Source organism: Arvicanthis niloticus, chromosome 1 (genome assembly GCF_011762505.2).
Source record: "Arvicanthis niloticus isolate mArvNil1 chromosome 1, mArvNil1.pat.X, whole genome shotgun sequence".
NCBI classification, from domain to species: Eukaryota; Metazoa; Chordata; class Mammalia; order Rodentia; family Muridae; genus Arvicanthis; species Arvicanthis niloticus.
In genome coordinates this window covers 151,212,896-151,235,216 of record NC_047658.1, presented here as the reverse complement: position 1 = coordinate 151,235,216, position 22,321 = coordinate 151,212,896, and the positions used below count along the sequence as shown (strand labels likewise).

The 22,321-nt window shown below is 48.5% G+C and overlaps 1 protein-coding gene across 15 annotated transcripts in view; it reads right to left on the bottom strand.

Moving 5' to 3' along the window:
- The window catches only part of Pax2 (paired box 2), a 93,446-nt gene that overhangs the window by 16,400 nt on the left and 54,725 nt on the right, over window positions 1-22,321 (bottom strand). For 14 of the 15 annotated variants that reach the window (XM_076922222.1, XM_076922239.1, XM_076922160.1 and 11 more), the window contains 2 exons: window positions 5,966-6,141; window positions 3,461-3,587 (listed from right to left, as the gene is read on the bottom strand). In XM_076922222.1, coding sequence (XP_076778337.1) covers window positions 3,461-3,587; window positions 5,966-6,141 — 303 coding nt within the window. Of the gene's footprint in view, window positions 1-1,483; window positions 3,052-3,460; window positions 3,588-5,965; window positions 6,142-22,321 lie in introns of those variants that run through there. The other variant, XM_076922243.1, reaches the window with a different exon arrangement.

The window sequence follows — 22,321 nt, the reverse complement described above, 5'->3', positions numbered from 1 at the left end:
GCAACTACCCTAAGGAAGCCAGAGTGCCGCCCCCCCCAGTCTCCCAACTAGTGGGTCCCATTTTCTTTATCACTTAGTTGAGAGTCGGCTCTGTTCCAGACCGGCAGCCTAGAGCAGTGGGCTGGAGCAAAGAGATGCAGCGGAGCTAGAGCAACCCAGCAGCAGAGGGGAGAGTGGGTGATAAATTTAAATAACCAGCTTGACTTGGCAGCTTGCTGAGTTGTGATGCAGTGAAATTAAAATCTCAGCCGAACTTCCAAACACTACCCGGAGAAATCAGTGTCTTGCCTTGGTTCCCTGCTGGAAACTGGGTGGGGAGGCTATCGGGCTGAGTCCTAGCCTGTGGCAGCCACCCTTGCCTGCGATGTGATTAGCTGTGTCCTGGCCCACTGGCTCCCACTCTCTCTCCACACAACAGTTCAGGCTCCTGTCTCCTCTCAGTCCTGACCTTGTGGAACAGCTGTATCAAGTGGCTGGTGAAGTTTGAAATCAGCCTCTAGTTCCAGGAGCCGGCAGGAATATCAATAAGGTCTGGCTTCTCAGGTTGGGCTAAGTAAGGCTCTCCCAGCCAGCTTCCTTAAGACCCATTCTTTGGGGTTTGGCTCTTAGGGAGGAGGATGAGCTGGGTACCTGAAGACTTGTGGAATTCCCTGGCACATCCAAGGCTCTACACACAGCATGGCCTTGCAGCTCCCTGACTTAGTACCCATGAGCCTTCACTCGCCTAAATACCTTTTTCTTCCTTTGCCAAAGCCCTTACTAGTCTCAAACGGAATAAGCGTTTAAAGAATGCTTGCGAGCGGGGGGGGGGGGGGGGTGGGGGGGGGTGGGGGGTGGGGGGGTACAGCGGTTCACCCTTCTTCACTGAAGCACTTGGGAGGCTGTGGGGTAGCTGGATAGCTGTGAGTGGCCAGTCTGGGCTACAGAGTGAGACTCTATGGGGTGGGATCTTTGGAAAGAATTTCTGCAAACACACCAAGAGTCTCTCACCTCCTCAGCCTGCTTGGAGCCCCGTTGTTCTCACAGATGTTAACATCTCTCTAGAACTCACTCAAAGTTCATTTGTGCTGCCTGTCCTTGATACACAGCTTAGTGCTGTCTATCTCATCCTGGCCCAAAAGCCACCATGCTGAACCTGCTCCCAAGATGGCCTATGAAATCTCTGGGCAATACCTGTTTCTCACCTTGACAGTACCTCCAGCAAACTCTGTCTGTCCCCTCAATAAACACATCATGAATCATTCATCTTTAATAGATTATGCAAATTAGGAGGACATAAAATCAACAAAGATCAATAGCTGCAGCCGTTTAATTGCCAGGAAAAAAACATTTTAAGAATGAGCATAATCTGTAGCCCTTTCTCCAGTAATGGCACTATTAATCCAAACATTGGATCTTGGTCTAAGTGTGGAAAAAAAATCATTCCCTGCCCCCCACCAGCCCCCTCCCCTCCCCCACCCCTCTCCACACTTCTCTCTTTTTTGGTAATTTCCAGTTTCTGAGCGGAGTTTCCCCGTCATTACCACTGGTGAACAGCTCCGAATGTTAATGGCTCTGCTTTTGTTACTCCTTGCTTGATTGAAATGTCGCATACAGATTGAGATGTTACTGCTAACTTGCCACCTGGGAATGTCAAGCTGGGTCTGAAATGAACTTTTCTCACACTTGGATCCAGATGGATCAGCCGGAGATGTTCCCAGGCTGAGCTGGGACCGTTCCAGGGCCATGGGGGGGGGGGGAGACTGATGGGGGCTGTTCAAGGTGGAGACACTTTTCCACATTAGCCCCCAGTGTCCCCTACAACAGGGGTCCTGCCCGGAAGAGCCATGTGTCCATCCCCAGGAAGCTTCTACCTTCTGGACTGCGGCACTGACTACTGAGAAAAGTCCTTCTTGCTGTCTCACCACTTTGGAGAAGTACCCACTGTATCAGAAAGCTGGCCTGGCTTGGGTTGGAAGCTCAGAGAGCAGCTATATGGGGCTTTGGAGGGCTCCTACCCAGGGCCCCGTGGTCTACGACAGTGGTTCTCAACCTGTGGGCTGAGACCCCTTGAGGGTCACATGTCAGATGTTGGTCACATATCAGATATTACGATTCATAACAGTAGCAAAATTACAGTTATGAAGTAGCAACAAAAATAAGCTTATGGTGGGTTCGGTCACCACAACGTGAGGAACTGTACTCAGGGGAGGGGTGCGCCTCTAGGAAGATTGAGAACCACTCACTGGTCTAAGCTGTGAACTGACTCGGCCGGCCTTGCTAAGGACCTCGCTCCCCAAAAGCCTAGTCACTCTTTGGATTCCTAGATAAAGACTACAACTCTGTTTTTGCTGGACATAGCTGTACCAAGGTATCACTTCAGGAGAGCATGGAAAAGGTAGGATTCTCAGGAGCCTCCTGAAGTTTGGGTGATTACTTTGAGCCCACCTCAGCCAGAGCTGTGCTCCTATCCACACAAAGTTACCAAGTCACTACCCTGACAAATCACCACAGAGCCCACCGATAGCCTGTTCTCTGTCTTTGCCCCTGGCTGTGATGCTGGCTACCTACAGCCTTGCCCGTCCTGTCCCCAGGCAGTCTCAGCTCACTCTCTGGTAATGCCTCAGTGTCTCCCAATCCCCACCGAGACCCTTCTCAGTCATCCTGTCTCCCAAGGTAGGAATGGCACATTGGCTTTAGTGCCTCCAGAATAATTAGGTGAATTTCAGTAACACCTCAATGTGTGTCTCTGTTACTGGAACACTTTCCTGGCCCGGAAACCCTTCCACTGTGCCAGGGACCTTCTGAAGCCAGCGTAGGAAGCACAACGTTCAGAAACATTGTCTGTTAGACCTTCCCTTTATGGTCACTTCAGGCACCTCCATAACCCTCATCCCTGGAAGGTTTGGCCAGGGTGCCTCTCCCCCCCAAACCCCCACATTTGACCTCCCCAGGCCTTAGAATCCAACTTCCTCTCATTGGCTTCCTCTAGGAGGCAGTAGAAAGGTTACAGTAACTGTGTTCCACTCTGCAGGACACCCTCAGGTCCCAGGCCACAGCTATCCAAGTTACCTGGAGAGAGGAAAGCAAGTCTGCCGCACTCTTGGGGACAGAGGAGTGTGAAGGCTAGAGACGGGAACCTCTCGGCCACTTTCCCCAGCTGGCCTCTTTGCCTAACATTCGTTTACACGTGCCTTAACCAGACAACTTGTGAGAGAGAGGAAAAAAAGGCAAGGACAGAGAGAGCCAGCAGCTGGCTCCTAGCTCCCACCTTTCCAGGCTGAAGCCCAGAACCCTGACCACAATGTTTCTATCCCTATATCAGCGCACATCTGTTTAGAAAGACTCTCTCTCTCTCTTTCTCTTTTTCACTCTGCAGATACCATGGCAGGGGGCCCACTTGTCACACTGGGGCCCAGATGGCATAGACTGAGACACCCCACTGAAAGCAGTGCCCCCACCCTCCTGGAAGCCACCTTACCGGTCACGACGGGGTATGTCTGTGTGCCTGACACATTGCTGCCCAGCTCAGGGTTGGTGGATGCAGATAGACTGGACTTGACTTCATCAAGCCCAGGGGTCAGGGCTGGGAGAGAGTATTCATTCCCCTGGGAGGAGAGAGAAAAGTGACAGCTCTCTATTGATGCGTATACATGGAAAGATGCAGTGTGCAGATGGAGAGGAGGACCCGGGAGCCCTCCCAGATGGGATGGAAGGAGATGGCTGGGTGGGGCAGGGAGATGGGGAGGGGCTCACTGGGTGCGAGTGGGGGTGGACCTGACATGGTGAGTGGAGATGCTGTCTATACACTGGGGGTGGACTATCCAGCATCCTCATCTTTTGCCTAAGATGCTCCAGGAGGGAGTACAGAAATGGGGATCCCTTTGCTGAGAAGTATGAGGTGTTCAGGTTCCTCTGAGTAGAAGCCATGGCAGAGCAGAGATGAAGCTGGACACATGGCTGAGGTAGTAGTTGGGGGAAGGACCTAGTGGGGCCTCCAGCCTGGCACTGCTGGGTTGGCTGATGGGGTATGGGCGCCCCTTTTTAAAAAACAAACAAAGACAGCCCCATGGGCCCCTTGCTCTCTGCCTGTGCACTGGGGTATGAAATTGGGGAGGGGGAGAGTCCACATGGCTAACAGAAGGGTAGGAGGGGGCCAGCCATTGACTCTGAATGGGTGTCCTGCCCGAAACACTTGGGTAATTGCCTTTTTATTAGAACTACCACCAAGCCAGACCCTGGAGCCTGGCAGACCAGGAGCCTGCACAAAGCAGGAAAAGTTGCTCTGATTAATATTACGTTAAATTAAAACTGATTTTCTGCTCTTTCAGGTCCGTTTTTTTCCCTTCCGCTTCCTGCCCCCCCCAAAGGACCCCCTCCCCTCCTTGGCTGGACGGGATTGCCTCGTCATTTCCAATTCCTTCTCGTATTGATCTTCCTGTAGAAATCAGTTTTGTAATTAGCTGCAAATTAGGCCTTCTACTGGGGGTGAAGCTGCCCCCTGATTTATCACCAGAGTAATTCGCTGTGATCGGAGAGAAATTAAAATGAACTCAATTAGGCTTCGGATTTGCTTTATGGGCCCTGCTCTGAGTTTCAGGGGGAAAAATTACTGTGCTGGTGTTTAATAGTCTAATGAAAGTAAATAAAGGTTATTCATTGTAATACAGCCAGGGACTTGGGGAGGGTGCACCGAGCCGCCCGCCTTGGCCAGATCCTCCTTTGTTGGTTTATGGCTCAGGGCACCTTAAAAAGACTTTTGATTTTTGTTTTATGAAGACAAACAGCTTATGGGATAAAAGGACGGGCGGGGAGAAAGGCGAGAGGCTAGGGGCTGTTGAAGTCTTAGAGTGCAAGTATACTGTGTGGAGCCTGAGGGGAAGCCAGTGAACGTGTGTGTGTGTGTGTGTGTGTGTGTGTGTGTGTGTGTGTGTGTGTATACAGTGTGAGTGTATGCACAGCCGGCTGTATTGTTCTGCAATTGGAGGCCTGACCTAGGCCATCTTTGTAGGCTGGTTAGAGACTATATTGATGTGTGGATGGAGGTGTGTGTTAAGGGTTACTGAGTACCCGGCCTAGGAAGTGTGCACATTTATGGGCCCTGCAGGACTGTTGGGCTCCATAGTGTGTCCTGTGTGGGGTGGAAAGGACAGGTGGACGATGGTGGGAAATGGGAGGCCTTTCTTTAAGTTTTAAGATAAAAGGCTTATTATTGCATTGGGAGTAGGGCATGCTGTGGCACATGTGTGCAAACCAGAGGACAACTCTGGAGTCAGTTCTCTCCCCCAACCTTTTACGAGGAATTGGGGACCAAACACAGGCTGTCCAGCTTGCAGTGTTGGATAGCAAGTGCCATCACCCACTGAACTATCTTGCTAACCCTGAGATGTGAGGGCTTTAGGGATATGTTTCTGAGTGGTGTGTTTTGCTGATGTAGTGCATGCTTCGGGCCTATGTGGTGCGCTCTGCGCTTTTCTGTGTCTGTGAGCCTTGTGGGTGGCTGAGACAGCTGTCAGCCAGCCTGGGCTCACATTAGTTGGATATATTAGGGACAAGGAGGCAGGTGTGGGTGGGCTTTCTGACACAGGGCAAGAGGATTTTTCACAGAGTTTATGTGGGACCTTGTAGGGGCAGGGCAAGGGTCATAGCAAGAGGATATTTCTGACTATCCCATAGTAGGGTCACAGAATGCCAGAGCTGGGGTGGGGGTGGAGGACTGAGGGATGACACAGTGCTCTTCATAAGAAATCAGAAACTCTGAATAGGGACAGCATCTATGCTTTCATTCATATCTTATAATTTTTAATGACTGTACACTGAAATTATTTTTCTTAACCATGCTTTAACATCTGCCTGTGCAGTCATGTTCACCTGGTGCACACGTGGTAACCGTATGAACGCACACAGTGTTGGTTGTCTGGTGTGAGAGGGCCTCGCTCTGCCCAGTTCCTTTCTGTTCTGGGTGAACAGGAAGTTCCGCTCTCACCTGTTCTGATTTGATGTGCTCTGAAGCCTGGAAGACATCGGGATAGGACGGACGCTCAAAGACTCGATCCAGAGCTTCCAGCTGCTGCTGGGTGAAGGTGTCGGCTCGCAGGTGCTTCCGTAAACTATCCACACCACTCTGGGAGTCTCCATTAGGGACAGAGCCCTCAGACACGTCTGGGGAAATACACAGACACTTAGGTCATGAGCACCAGGCCAAAGAAATAAGGAAGGATGTAGTGTGCAAGGGGTTGGGTACTTGGTTCTGGCCCCTGTGCCCCTGTGCCCCTGGGCTCCTAAGCCTCTACACTCCTCCCAGGGTCCCTTTCTTCCAGTTTACAAGCTAGAGGAGGCTAGAGGCCTAGGGGGCTGGCCCTTCCTCAGAGACTAGATGAGGAACCCAGAATTCTGAAAGAGCTGGGGAGAGAGAAAGAAGGGAGGTCATAGCAGGGTAGGCAGAAGGACTGGGCAGAAGTGGAGGAAGGAGGTCCCACGAGGCTGTATCCAAGGCTTTCTTTTCCCAGGACCTCTGCCATCCCCCAGCCTGAGTCATACTTGGTGAGGGACTGGCCTCTCAGACATGCATTACTGTGGAGAATGGAACTGAGTTCAGATAAATTTAAGTTCCACGGATTCTAAGGATTGAAAATCATCAAATCTCTAAGCTAAGTATAACAAAGTCTGGGTAAAGTTGTTAACTACCTCTGGGAAGGAGGGGGCCTGAGAGCAAAGCTGTGATACTCTGGTTGGGCTGGACATAGAGCAAGAAGAAAGAGGAATCAGTCACAGGGGCTGCTTGGGCATCCACATGGTCAGACTCCAGAAAGCATGCAGGTGGCTATGACCCGGCCATCTTTCTCCCCTGGAGGGCTCTGGCTCAGGCTCAGCAGGACCCAGCTCCTGAAACACCTAGCTCTTCCATTAGGTTTCCACCAGGAGTCAAGACTTACTCCATGGAGGAAGGGCTGGTCACCACTAGAGCCTGCTTCCAACCAGAAGGCAGTCTGGTCTCCAAATCTCTACTTGGGCCACCGCCACTCATTACCTTGTTTGTCTCTGTTTCCTCTGTCCCTGACCTCCAGTGTTTGGCCACTTGGAGTTTTTAGAGCATTCTGAGGACAAAGAGCCTGTCCTACAGCCTCTTCAGACCCTCTCTTAGCAACTCTGCTGGCCCTCCAGTTCCAGCCCCAGCCCCAGTCCCAGCCCCAGCCTGCTATTTCTTGGCTTCCTTCAGCCCACGACAAGCTAGGGAGCCTTGAGCCTGGGGCCAGCTTGTGTTCTAGGCCCCAGGGTGTTCCTCTGGGACTGTTATATATATCAGTTTATAGGTGATTATATGATATGATATAATCAATATTGCATTATATACAGTAACACCGTACAGTATCATTTGGGAGACCATAGAAAGTATTACATATTGATTAACCTCAATCTGCAGCCATCCTCCCTCACTGGCCTTCCAGAAGGAGCAAAAGGCACTGCTTTCCAAAAGGAACTCCCGTCTTCCCACCATACTGTTCAGGAGCAAGGAAAGTGTGTGTGTGTGTTGGGGTGGGGAGTGGAGAGGTAGAAAAAAAAACTATGGAGAAAGACACATATACAGAGGCAGAGAACGAGAGAGAGAGAGAGAGAGAGAGAGAGAGAAACAGACGGACAGACAGAGAGACAGACAGACAGATGGACGGACAAAGACAGACAGACACACAGACAGACAGACAGTAAGACCAGCCCGAGGTGGGCAGAGGCTGCTTCGACGACATTCTTATGTTCCTATGGATAAAACTACCAGGTTTGATAGTTGTATTTTTAATGCATGGTTCTGGAACCATGAATGGCCCTGTAGGGGGAACTGAAATACAGTATACTTATTTTCCCCCTTTGTGTGAGTGATCTCTATGCATGTACATGTGGAAGTCATAAACACCTGGATAAAAAAGGATCTGGATGAGTTTCAATGACAGTGAGAATCTTTTTAAAAGAACATGGGCACATGAGGAATGTGATCCCACATTATCTTTCTCCCACGAGCCCTCCTCTTTCCAGGATGTACATTTGCCTACCTCCACAGCCTGTCACTGTCTGCATGTCCCATTGTGCCCAACTGTCTCTGCTTGCAAGCCTCTGACCTTCTAGGGGATGCCCTGTTGCCAGGGCAGAGGAAAAATAGAATCAAGGGGACTTCGTAGCTAATGCTCTTACTGAATGGGTCCTAAGGAGTAGAAGGCACATTTGTCTGTGAGCGTGCATTCAAATATGTGTGTGAGCACACACGTGTGGCGAGATGCTTTTCATGCCTCTGTGTGGATTTGTGTACATGCCTGTGTGTGGCTTACCTCACCCTGCAACCGAGTGTGTGTGTGTATGTATGTGTGTGTGTGTGTGTGTGTGTGTGTGTGTGTGTAGGAGCTGAACTAAAGCTTTGTCCTCAGGTCACAGACTGGAGGAGTCTCTTTGCCTTCATTTATTCAGGGGCCCTTCAGATCTTGACAAATCTGTCACTCTAAATTTGCGAGAGATTATGGTGCTCTCTCCCCAGCCCGCAGAGAGGTGATATATGATATCTGCTGCCCCTATTGATTGCCTGATCTGGTGGCAGAGGCCGGCGAAATGAACTTGAAATGAACATCATGCCTCAACTCATTGTGCGTATAATACACTACTTAATCCCACATTTTTCAGCCGCTATGGAATTCAATTGATCAATCATGTTCCACTGATAGCACTGTTTTAGGGGTTACTGCTGCTCCCTCCGCTCACTGACCTTTTTATTTATTTATTTTTCTGTACACACAGGCCCTGGTGGTAAGACAGGTTACAGAGGCAGCAGAGGAGAGCCGGGGAGGGCTGGAAGGGAAGGAGAAAGGAAGCCCTCTGCTGGGAGAGGTGGTGCTGGGAGGTGGAGGGGGAGGAAAAGGAGGAGGGTATGTGTGTGTGGGTGGGGGGAGGGGAAGACTGGTAGTTAGAAAGTGTTAGTGGCACAGGGCCACCAAGCTTGCAGAGAACACTGACCCCAGATGGGAGAAGTCCCAAGGGCAGTCCCAAGTGGGAAGAAAGGTGGGATTTTGTCAAGCAGCGAAGGAGTAAGGTGAAAGGAATCATGGCAGGAGCACATGGGGGGGGGGGGGAGTGTCAGTAAGTGAACTGTGGGGCAGAGAGAAGGCAGAGAGCACCACTACTGGTGGGGAGACAGGGAGACATTTCTCTCCTAACCTGGCCACAGGTCTGCTCTGTGCTCTATGACAGGGATGGTACCCTTCCTTTGGGCGTGAAGAAATGGAGAGGAACTAAGGCAGAGAGGGCGGGTGGAAGCAAGGAAAGGAAGTGGGAGGGGCCAGGAAGGTGCAAGGAGGAAAGAGATGCTTCTGGAAGAAGAAAGCTGAGAAGCCGAGGAAGGGCAGGTAGAAGGAGAGTGAAAGGGAAGAAACCTTTCACACCAGCAACTGGGGGGGCGTTGGCCAGGGTGGGGATGCTTGTCAGAAGGATGGAACCTGGTGTCATGGCTGGTTGTTCAGCTATGGAGGGCAACCTGGAGCTAGTAGAGGGTGAGCTGGAGGACTAGGAAGGAGGAAGAGGAAAAGAAAAGAGTAGAAGGGGAAAGAGAAACCATGGAAGAAGAGTGTAGGAGAGGGGAGTAAAGCGAACTGGTTGGCAGTGCTCGCCACCCAGAGTGCCCTCCCAGAGGTGACAGAAAAAAATGCTTAGGCAGTCTGGAGAAGAGGCCAGTGCAAGGACCAGTCACAGCTTGAAGTGCTATGTGACAAAGCTACAAAACTACTGGCAGAGTCAAAATTGAATCCTGACCTAGGGTTTCTGAGTAATTGGGGGCGAACATGTGAGAGTGGTTAGGTAGATCAATTGCAAGGACAATTCCCCACCCAAGAAGCCAGGTTCTGAACCCCTGTGTGCAGGAACCATGGCTGATGCATGTCTGTAAGTCTATGTTAGGCATGATACATAGCAGGCATTCACTAAATAAGTGACTAGCTGACTGAGGAGTGGATGAGACTCTCCCGGGTGGTATTCAGAATGAGACCCCTAGCAGAAATTTTCTAGACTGACTGGAACCTGATTGGTCCAACACAAGTACATCCAGTCATTTCTGGTCAGTCCTGTTAGACACGGCCAGCATCACCTCAGATCCCCTGGAAACTCTTCCTACCTCAGCGACACCACCCACACATCTACAGTGCTTCAAGCTAAGAGAAAACACTGTCCCCGTTCAGGGGGTACTTAGCCTTAGAATCAGAGCTGCCACCCAAAGCAGGTGGCAGAAAGCTGCCCCAGGACAGGGCTCAGAGTCTACGTTTGAACTCTGTGTGCCAAGAAGTCTGGATAGAGCATAGTGTCTGTATAGTCTAAACTTTCTGGAACATTCCCTACTTACGATACTCTTTTCAACTCTCGGGCCATGCTTTTAAAGAAAGGTTGGTAAATATGGTTGCTATAGGCTTCCTAAGCCCCTCCCGGTGCTATGAAAAGACCATGTACCAGGCTAATAGTCACTACCGATGGCTTTCCCCTGGCCCCTGCCAGACATCCTAGCATCACACAATGATCAAGTGCCCTTTGGACTGAGGGTGTGGCCTGTGGGAGCATTTACATAGTGTATTTGGGTCCAATATACTATGTAAAACAAGCAAACAAACTAAGTAACTAAACGAACTCTAAAGCTGCACATGGCCAAACGTGCCAGAAGCTCAGAATTTAGGAGGTTAGAGCGGGGGATATTGTGAGTCCCAAGCTAGCAGGGGCTGTCTAGTGAGACCCTGTCTCAAAAGAACTAAAAAGCAAAAGGCAGCGTGTCTGTACTTCAGAGCTCACTTAATAATCCTCCCTACAACGCTGTGAAATAAATACTGTGGTGCTCATTTTACATATAAGGAAACCAAGACAAAGGACATTAAGTGTCTTGTTAAAGAACACGTTCCTAGTAAATGACAGCCAGGATTTGAGTCCAGGTCTGACATGAGAGCTTGCCTCTTAAATTACTTTCTTCTGTAGCCTAGGTACTATAAAGCCAGGGTCTAGCTGAGAACCACTTGGCCCTATTCAGAGTGCATCTCCAGGTCTCCATTGGCATTTTCCCTATAGTGAGGCTAACCTCTGTGGTGTGTGCTGACTAAGCACAAACTCCCCAGATGATCAGGGTTATAGTTGTAGAACCTGGTTGGGTGAGTGGGAGGAAAGAGGCCCGTTCTCATAATTGGGCAGTAGAACTTTTAGGCCTGTGGCTATTCTAGATGCTCTTTCTATTGTAGTGTGATTCTTCTCAGAGCGGATGAACCCACCGCAAGTTCTTTATGAAGCACAGACAAGCTATAGGTGAATTAATTAAGCCCATATCATCTTCTCTGACTCATTTATTGAAACCCTGACACAAAGTCTTCACAGATCTTGAGTTATTCAGCCCTCCAAACAACTCTCCAACATAGGTAGGAACTGTAACCCCCTTCAACATCTGAGAAAACTAAGGTTCAGAGTCACTGAAGTGCAGATTACATAAGGGCAAGTGGCCAGCCCCAGGGCATATTTACCAGGGAGCCCAGCACGAGAAAGTTATTCAGCAAACAGTTTAGCTATAGGCTAAAATGATTAACAACTACACCCAATCAGCTCCGTAGCAGAAAGCCCAGCCTCCATGTAGAGAAAGACAGCCACTTCTAATGTAGAAGTATTATCTTTGCTGGAAATACTGTCCCCAACATGGTCACAGTGGCTACTTCCTGATCATAAGCAAATTTACCTTCTTTCTGTCTATGCTTTCCTATGTCGTCTAGGGCACGCGTCACTTCTATAATCTTTATTTAAACTATCTTAGGACCAGCAGGGAAGCTTAGTGATAGAGAATGTACTCAAGGCTCTGGGTTCAACTTTACACACACACACACACACACACACATACACACACACACACACATATGCATACAAATGCATACACACATACACACACATACACACATACACACACATACATACACATACACACACATACACACACACATATACACACATACACACAGATATACACACACATACACAAACATACACACACATACACACAGATACACATACACACATACATATGCATACACACATACACACATATACACACATACACACAGATACATACATATACACACATACACACATATACACACATATACACACATATACACAGATATACACACACATATACAAACATACACACAGATACACACACATATACACATACATATGCATACACACATACACATGCATACACACACACACATACACACACATATACACACACAGATACATACACACACATACACACATACACACACATAGACACATACACACACATAGACACACACAGAGATACACACATACACACACATAGACACATACACACACATAGACACACACAGAGATACACACATACACACACATACACACACATACATATGCATACACACACATGCATACGCACATACACACACATAGACACATACACAAACATACACACATACACACACATATACACACATACACACATATACACACACATATACACACACATACACACATACACACACATAAACACATACACACACACACACATACACACACACTCACACACACCTTGGCGCATGCACGCACGTGCACACATCCACACACAGTATCACAAAAAGGAAAGAAAGAAGGAAAATGTCTTACCGCCCCCTCTGACCACCTCCTGAAAATCTTATTTCCTCAACACTGTCCACCCCATCTGTTCCTCGAGCAGCCCCAACCCCCCTACCCAACCCAGGCCAGAATCCTCAATCTGGCCAATCACAAATGGCACTTTCCAGTGAGATCTTGGGAACTCAGTGAGTGGCAAGTCACATGGATGGGACTATGCACTCACTGAAAAAAGAGGTAGGATTTAGGAGCAGGCTAAAATGAGTCTTCAAAATCGTTTTTATTTTTACTGCTGTGTATGTGTGCGATTTTTTTCCTGTGTGAGAGTATGTACGTGTGAAAGCAGGCATTGGGTCTCCCTGAAGCTAGAGTTACAGCAGTCGTGAGAGGCTCAGTTTGAATGCTGGGAACTGAACTCTGGTCCTCTATAAGAAGAGTACATGCTCTTAACCAGTGGGCCATCTCTCCAACCTTCAAGAAAAAAATTTAACATAGGATAAAACTATGTCAACTTTAGTATTAATTTTTTCTTTCTAGTGGTGATGCTCAAACTCAGGGCCTTGCATAGGCTAGGCAAGCATTCAAGCACAGAGTCTTAGTTTTCTAAGACTGGTCTAAGACCAAACACAGAGGTGCACTGGTCATGGGAAACCAACAGTATGCTTTCACTTACACTTAATAAATCTGTCCAACTTTACCAGGTTCTTGCTATCACCACCACCACCACCATCATCATCATTGTTTTTCAGATAAAGAAATAAGTCTCAGAGAGCAAGTTGGTTTGTACATCATACAGCTGGTAAGTAGAAAGCCTAGATCTGAACCAGGACGTTCCCTTCTTCATAGTAAGCCAAGTTCTCCGGCCATTCTCATCATAGCTGCCCTTTAACCGCTCATGTCTTGCCTTCTTGGCAGACTCAAGGTGCCTCTAGTCACCCCCTGACTCTAGTCCCCCCACAGAGCACCCGAGAAAGAGGTACCATCCATCCCTTTACTAAGGAGGAAACAGCTCTGGAAAAGTTCAAAAGATGCGCAAGATCCCAGGGCAGTTCCCGGGAGAAAGTCAAACTTGAGCTACCCTCAGAAGAATGACCTCAAGAATTTGTCTAGGAGGGAAGGAGAGTAATGAGTGGAGGAAATCCTAACAGAGATTGGGGAAGGAGCTACATCCGATCCTCTACCACATCTCCACATCCCTCCCCGCAGAGGGCTCACCCCCAGCTCGCCCCCCCCAGTCTCCCCAGCTGCCAGTTGCTGCTGTTGCAAACTCAATTGTTCTCCCCGGTACTGAAGCAAATGGAGTCATTAATTACCTTCTATCTGCTGGGCTGAGTTCAGAATGCGATCAATATCCCCTCTTGTCATTCAGGGCGGGCCGCCTGTGGGAGGGGCAGCCCCACCCCCCACAGCCAGGGCACAGCAGGACCTGGATGAGGTTTGGGTTGCCATTTGGGCCCTCCCATCTGATAGCTGAACAGGGAACAAGGTTACTCCCCGGAACTGAAGTGCCTTTTGTATTTGGAGAAGAGCAAGGAGTGAAGGGATGAGGGAGGAGGCTGAAGAAGAGGAAAAAAAGACAACAAGAAGAAAGGGGCCTGAGGGAAGGGGTCTGGATGGAAAGAAAAATGGGAAGAAGGATATGGGAAAGGGGAGACAGGAAGCCTAGAACAAGAGGGAAGGAGGGATGGGGGGGGCGGAGAAAGGGAACTACTATGTTGCAGTGGCCCGAACAGGAGATAGGGTGAGGCACTCCATTGCTTCACACCACAAACTGACAACCTAGGAGTCTGGTCTCACCATGAACCCCATGTCAAGCCTGGAAGTCCTGAAGAAGCTCTTGGGTGTGATGATGCATGCCTTTAATCCCAGCACTTGGGAGGCAGAGGCAGGTTGATCTCTGTGTGTACTCAGCTTGGTCTACAGAGAGAATTTCAGGACAGCCAGAGATAACGAAGTGAGACCATGTCTCAAACACAAAACAAAAGAACAAAAGAGAATCCTTGGAAATCTGGCCTAAAGCTTTGACTCTGGGCCATATTAAGTCTGCCCAGCATGCTAGCACTGGCAATCCCCACCTGCTATAGGCAGCTTCTAAACAGTGACTGGGTTCATCCCGTGAGCTTTTCTGGCTTGAGTTTCCTCGGATACAGATGGGGGGCTGGGGATCCTTCCTCAGCAACAGTGGGCTTTCTTTTCTCAGTGTTCCAGTGCTCTCCATCCAAATCTCTGCCGTAAAACTAATATTAAATGGGGGGCTGGAGAGATGGCTCGGCGGTTAAGAGCACTGACTGCTTTTCCAGAGGTCCTGAGTTCAAGTCCCAGCAACCACATGGTGGCTCACAACCATCTGTAATGGGATCTGATGTCCTCTTCTGGTGTGTCTGAAGACAGCCACAGTATACTCACATATATAAAATAAATAATTTTTAAAAAAATAATAAATGGAGCCCAATTCTATGATACCAAGCGCTACACTTAATATATAATATTATATATATATATATATATATATATATATATATATATATATATATGGATTTAATTCTTAGAACAGTAGCAACTTGAATTTATTAAGCACTGGGTATAAAGTACGCACTTGTGTAAGACTTTTCACACAGTTAGTTTTTGTAAGAAAACTTACCAGGGAGCGTCTATCATTATACCTGTGCCATTGGTAAGGAAACAGAAGTTTGTTGGCTAAGGGACTTTTCCAAGGTCATGTAGAGGCAGTTAATGAATGACAGAGAAGGCAGAGTCAGACCACAGTGTGTTGTCTCTGGAAACTGGACTTATAACATGGGGAAACAGAGGGCTTTCAAAGACAGGTGACTTCCTCGAACTGTTTATCAAGGCCGGTAAGTGTCAGAGCTCAAAGTAAACTCAGTCACATTGCCTTTCTTTACTGAGATTTCTTTAAAAGTTAAAAAACAAAACCAGAAAAATCCACTCCATTTCTTTACTGAACTATCTCTGAAGGCAGAGGCCCCACTTTTTCATCTTTGTAAACCAAGCATAGGGTCTGATACTTGTGATCTCAAATGTTGACCAACTCGTTGAATACAATTCAAAAAAAACAAAGATGGATGAATCCTGAATTTGCCTTTCCCCCACATTTTACTTTTTTGAAGGGAGAAGAAGCAAGCACAGGGGCCCCAAAGAGTGTCGTGAAGGTGATTTGGGCCAAATCCCTCTTAGAGATTTAAAATCAGAACAGAACAAAACACACAGCCCGGAAAGGGTAGGCAATGTTTCTGTGTGACAGGGATGGTCACTGTCCTATCCCTACCAGGGTTGCCTTGACTCTGGCCAAGAAAGAAAAACAGGTTAAAAGGAGGTGATGAGGATCTGGGGAAAAACCAACCATGTCTAAAGCTGGCAAAGGAAGGGGGCACTGGGGGAACCCCACAGGTGGAAAGAACAAGAAGACACAATTCCACAGAAGACAGATGCTCTGAAAGACGAAATTCTGCCTCCATAAGCTTAAACACTCAACTGGATGAAGTGGAGGGACCAGGAGCGAGGGAAGGAGGGAGGGAGGGCAGAGTGAGAAAGGCGCTTAAGGAAATCACCGTTGCTGCACACACAGCTAAGCCTTAAAATATGATGAGCCTAGAATTTAAAAGGACATGTACATCGAACAGTGGAAGATTATGCAGCCATTAAAAAAATCATGTTTTCAAGGAATACGTAATGACATGTGAAAATGCTACTATATATACTGTTAAGTAAAACTAGCAAGGCACAAAGCTGTGTGCATAGTAGCACTCTAACTTTAATTAAGAACTACATATTTAAAGTTGCATGCTCATAGGAGGAAAAGGATCCAAAATATGCTGGATTTCAACACTGGTTATCACTCAATGAGAGGATTTTTTTTTTAAAGAAACATTGGCTTGTCCAAATATTTTACAATAAACATGTATTGCACTTATGATCAGGCAAAAGCACCTACCCTCCATAAAGGGCACAAAACAGATGGAAGGAGGGATCATAACCAGGGAGAGAGATGAGAGAGGAAAGCCAGCCAGAAGACAAAGACCCAGAGGAGCTGAGACAAAGCAACCGGGCAAAGGGAGGCCTGCTTAACTCAAACCTTAGAAAAAGAGATAGTCATGAAAGGAAAGAAGAGAGAAGACAGGAGAAGAGAGGAGGGGAGGGGAGGGGAGGGGAGGGGAGGGGAGGGGAGGGGAGGGGAGGGGAGGGGAGGGGAGGGGAGGGGAGGGGAGGGGAGAGGAGAGGAGAGGAGAGGAGAGGAGAGGAGAGGAGAGGAGAGGAGAGGAGAGGAGAGGAGAGGAGAGGAGAGGAGAGGGGAGAGGCAGAGTGAACTCCTAACTTGCCTTTGTCTTGTAAGGAAAGGAAACAATCCCCAGGGAAGGCCCAGTCAGTAACCCTGAGCTGTCTGTCTCCCATGAGCTAACTAACTTTCAGGTCCCTGTGAGAGGAACCCAGGATCCTAAATCAGCTGTTGCTGAGTCCCTGAGTCTGGAATATGGGGTTTCAGAAGACTTTGCAATGCATTCAGCCTCGGGCTTTGGATATTTTGTGAAAGAAATGATCACACCAGTGATGTGCAGGGGCTAGAGAAGAAACTGATAACCTGGGACCTGAATGCGCTCACAGAGTCAGCTGTGGCACATTAAACTTGATATCGATGCTTAGATTAAATGCCCACCCCACTATGATGGCTTGCCCAATTGCCCTGGCTGGAAGATACAACTCTGTTTTGTTTTATCTTTTAAAACATTCTTCATAGCTTTCCTGGTGTGGTTACAGGATCAGTCACCTTCTGCCTGTGTGATGGGAGGCACATCTGCCTCTCAGTGAGAGTTGCTCTCAGTTGCCTCTCAGTCAAGAGCTGCTCTGGTTACCTTTGTACAGCGGTCGTGCACACTTTACACGGCAGTTGCCAGTGCTTAAACTGATATTTCTTCCTTACCTGATTTGTTAAGAAAATTCACGTGGATACAGTGAATGTTAACATTTGACAAGGACACGTTCTTCTCTTTCAGAGCTTTAACTGTTGATGCCCGTTGAGGTCAGTGGTACCTAAAGCCCTTGTGTACTACAACCAGGAGGAGGTCATCACTTTTTTGCCACATGATTCTCTTTATTTGAAAGGAAAATAACAACAAAAAGAGGAGAGAGGAGCAGAAGAAAGAGGAGGGAGAGGAGAAGGAGGAGGAAGAGGAGGAGGGAAAACAGCCCGTAAGACTACTTGGATGACGTCAGAGAAGACATCCTTATGACTTTTATCAGGTAGAGTTAAGAACCTGAACCAACGAGATGGAAAAGCAACAGGGATAAATGGAACACCCTACGTTTAGGTTAAAAAAAAAATCAATTACGAGAGTACGGAATGGGTGGACCTGGCCGGGTAGCAATTGATGTAAAAAAGATCTTGAGGTTTTCGTTGACCATGAGCTTAATATGAGCTTGAGTCTGACACGCCTGCTAAAAAATCGAATGTAATCTTAGGAGACATTATGGGTGTGGAGTCTCCAGGCGGGAGAGGGCCAGTGGTTCCACATTAAGTACCTGGCCTTGGCTGGACTGTCTCTAGGACTCAGTGTTCATGAATTCAGAGATAGGTGGCCAGGATGATGAGGGAACTCCCTTAAGGGTAGAAATTTAATCGTGAGAAAAGCTGAAATTCACTCGGGGTTCAGCCTAGAGTTTGCTGAGAGTAAATAGGGTGAAATGATGGAGGAAAAAAGGGAAGGAGGGAGGGGGAGGAAGGGAGGGAGGGAAGAACGAGAAAAGATATCAAATGGAGGTCTTTTTTATCATCATCCACTACTCTACTGGTAAGTCATGAACTCTAAATATTTTAGCAAAGAAGAAGCTAAGATTGTGAAAGATAAGGTAAATATCTAAACGTCCTACCAGCAGGTCATGGCGTGGACTCCTGTCCTATGCCTGTCCTCAAAGCAGAGAAAAGCATAGCTGCGGACAGAGACGCTGTTCAGCGACACCCATGTCCACACAGGAGCTGTGGCACAAGTTGGGGGGCAGGCTCTGGTCAAGGCAGGCAAGAGCAATGACCCCTCAATAATCTGGAATTCTTCCTTGTTGGTCTCCCAGTCCCTGGCCTCCATCCACAGGGGAGGTGTCCCTGGGGCAAACCCCACTGCCTGCTCATCCTTTTTCCATCTCCCTGCACTCCTCTTGAATGCATAGCCATGGGGCTCAGTTCTTAACGAGCAGCCATCTTGTGCCCTGTGGAGCTGCGTCTTCCTAATACAGCCTTAGCCCAGCCTGGTGGGCACCAGAGGCCACACCGGCACAAAGCTCAAAGAAGAAACCTGTGTCTTCAATACCCTACCCTCTCAGGTCTGATACCTGCCTGAGAACAGAGGGAGGTCATTTAGGACCCTCCTGGTTAGCATCCAGCCTTTAAGAACAGAAGAAGCCTAGAGCCCCCAGAACACTTCATTAGCACAGCTCCTTTGCCCATTTTAAGCTGTAAGCTGGCTTTCTTTTCTACCCCAGGAAAGCCCACAGGTTACCCACAGCCATGGCAGAGGCAGCCCCAAAGTTTGCTACCTGCGTGAAGGAGCTGGAGACGCTTGGTGAATAGAGATGGAGGAGAGGAAGATGGAAGCCAGAGACAGAAGAAAGAATGGAAAAAGCGGGTGATGAGGGAGCAGACAGATCCACCAGAGGAAGGAGCCTTAGATGTGCAGTCTTGTAGGCTTACCCTCAGAGCCAGTGGGGAAAAGGGGCTCATGGAGTGAGCATTTCCTGTCGGGACCCCAGCAATCCTTCTACCCCTCCGGAAGGGGCTGGGGCCTTCTGTCTGGAACAACCCTCAGTGGGCTGCAGTTGGGCCACAACCAGTTAGAAACCTCTCTGAAGCTAAGAGGGAAGGGGGCTTTGTTAGCTCTAAGGACACAAGCAAGGCGAAAAATTACATACCAGGCCGCCCTAAGTATGCTTGTTTAGAGAAACTGCTTGCATTTATGAAGTCTTTGGTGCGGAAAGCAGGGTTGCAAATGACTGCATCAGAGCGACAGTAAAGGCCATTAATTTCCTGTTATGTTTTCCTGTGTTGGGGGCTTTATTAATTTAATTTTACACTGTCGAACAACAGCGAGAGCTGACACTGCCACACCGCCACGGTTGGGGTTTTCTTTTTGTGTGTGTAGCAAGGCTTTGCCTGACATGCAAATCAAGGCTATTACCAGAACCAATAAAGATGTGTGGAGGGAAGAGGGGAGGGCTGAGGGGGGAGGGCAGAGGAAAGAGCATCGGACAGCAAGGGCCAAGGCCATCCCCGAACAGTTTCTGCCACATTCTGTGCCTGGAATATCCTGGATGCTCTGGTATCCTCCACAATCAGCCCACCCTCCCCCCTCTCCTCCCTCCCCTCTCCTCTCCTTCCCTTCTGTGTCTTTGTGAACCCTGTCTGTCTTCTCCTCTGTCCCAGCTTCTGGAAGAACTTGAACACAAACTCAGGGTGTGTGTGTGTGTGTGTGCATGCACATGTGTGTACATGTGTGTGTACATGTGTGTGCATTCACATGTGTGTATGCACGTGTGTGCATGCATGTGTGTATATGTGTGTGCATATGTGTGCATGCACATGTGCCTATGTATGTGTATGTGTGAGTGTATGTGTGTGCATGTATGTGAGCATGCATGTGTGCATGTGTGTATGTGTGCATGCATGTGTGTATGTGTGAGCTGACGTCTCATCTGCAGGTCAGAGTAAAGGCATTCTTCCTCTCAGCCACTTTCTCCCCGTAGTCCCTGTTCTCAAAAGTTAAGGGTCCTGCTTAAACTCAACAGGACACACACACACACACACACACACACACACACACACACACCACAAAAACCTCACCATTGCAGTAGAAGAGAAAAGGGGCTGGTTGGGAAGAGCGGATTAGCAGAAGTAAGAAGGATAAGAAAACATTATGGTGTGAATATAATAAAAACATATGTGTATGAGATGCCATAATGAAGCCCATTATTATCTGTAACTAATATTTGCTAATAAAAACAAAAACTATTATATAAAAGAAAAACAGAGTTATGGGCTCTGGCCCACTCCCCTATTCCTCATACCCATGAGCCCTGTGCTGTGCATAGACAGGTCTGGAAAGGCAGATACTAACTTAACTTACTTAAGTTTCTCTGAGATCTCTCATGGCCTCCTCCTTGGTATGCACACATATGTACACACATATACACACATGCATGCACACACGTGCATACACACATGTGAATGCACACACATGGCCTCCTCCTTCCTCTGAATTCTCAGAGAAAAGACAAAGGTCCCAAAGCATCTTCCCTGAAACTACACTAGCTGTCCTCAGTCCTCAGGGAGCCCACGTGGACATTAGCCAGCATCAGAAGAGGTAAATTTCAAGGACCCTAGCGGTACCACATTCTGGTCCCTTTTGTGGCCAAGTCCTCATTCCCACTGCCCAACAGTATGCCTTACTGGCTCCTGCAAGCTGGCTACTGCAGGTGGTCCATAATGTCTGATTCAGTTTACCACACAGCCATGCCTCCCTGTACCCACACAGCCAAGTGTTCAGGCTACCCACACTGCCGGAGGAGGGGGATGTGGGGGATGGAGATGGCAGGCGGGATGGAGAGAGAAGGAAAGAAGATGTCTGGAGCCACTCTTCCCAAGTCCACCTTCTGCATCCCTCTGTCCCAGCTTCTCAGGCTCTCTCAGCATGCAGTCACGTGTGTGTGTGTGTGTGTGTGTGCTTGTGTGTATCTGTGCTCATGTGTGCTCCAGTATGTGCTCTTGTGTGTGTGCGTGCACGCATGTGTGTGCTCACATGTGTGCTTGTGTGTATGTATTTGTGTATGTGATTGTGTGTGTGCTCCTGTGTGCGTGTGCTCACATGTATGTGTGTGTGAGCATTTCTCCCTCTGTCGCTACCTCACTCATTCTCCTGCCCACACTTTCGTCTTCTGGACCTGCTTGGCAGACTTGGAGAGGCTGTTGGATGGAATCCAGCTCTCCCGAGGAGGAAAGCATAAACTTCATAAACTGCATTTCCTTTAATGAAGGTTCCTGGGGTTGCTTTCCTTCAGCTACTCTTTCCTCTCCCATCCTTTCTGTCTCTATCACCTTCTCTGTCTCTCTATACACCCAAACACACTCGTGCATAGGTGTATACACATACACACACATACACACATACATACAAACACATACACGCACATACACACATACGTACAAACACGCATACACGCACGCACGCACACACACATATACACACATACACATAGACTGAGCAGAAGGGAAGGGGTACACCTTCTGCTCGTCCAGTCATGGGAGAAAGCCACAGCCAGGGGTCCTCCACAGGCTCCAGGGGATGTCCACACCCTATCTCCAGTGGGGACAAGCACAAAGGGTCCTTTGAAGCTGGCCTGCTTCAGGGAGGGAGGGAGGGTACGCTGACATTTCATAAAGATGGCCAAATGAGGAGCCACCTGGAAGCCAGGCCACAGGGCTGCTAGGAAGGGAGGGAAAGAAGGCTGCCTGCAGCGGGTTGAGGTTTGCAAGGCCTCTTGTCTGGTGCTGTCAAGGTCAGCAGGTTTGGGTTCATTGAAGGGTCAGGATGGTTTGAATTACTGGCTCTGCTGTAACTAGGCTCTGAGGCTCATGACTGACTCCTAGCTCCTGCACCAGGCCCCACCCTCTCCCAGCCTGTCTGGCTTTTCC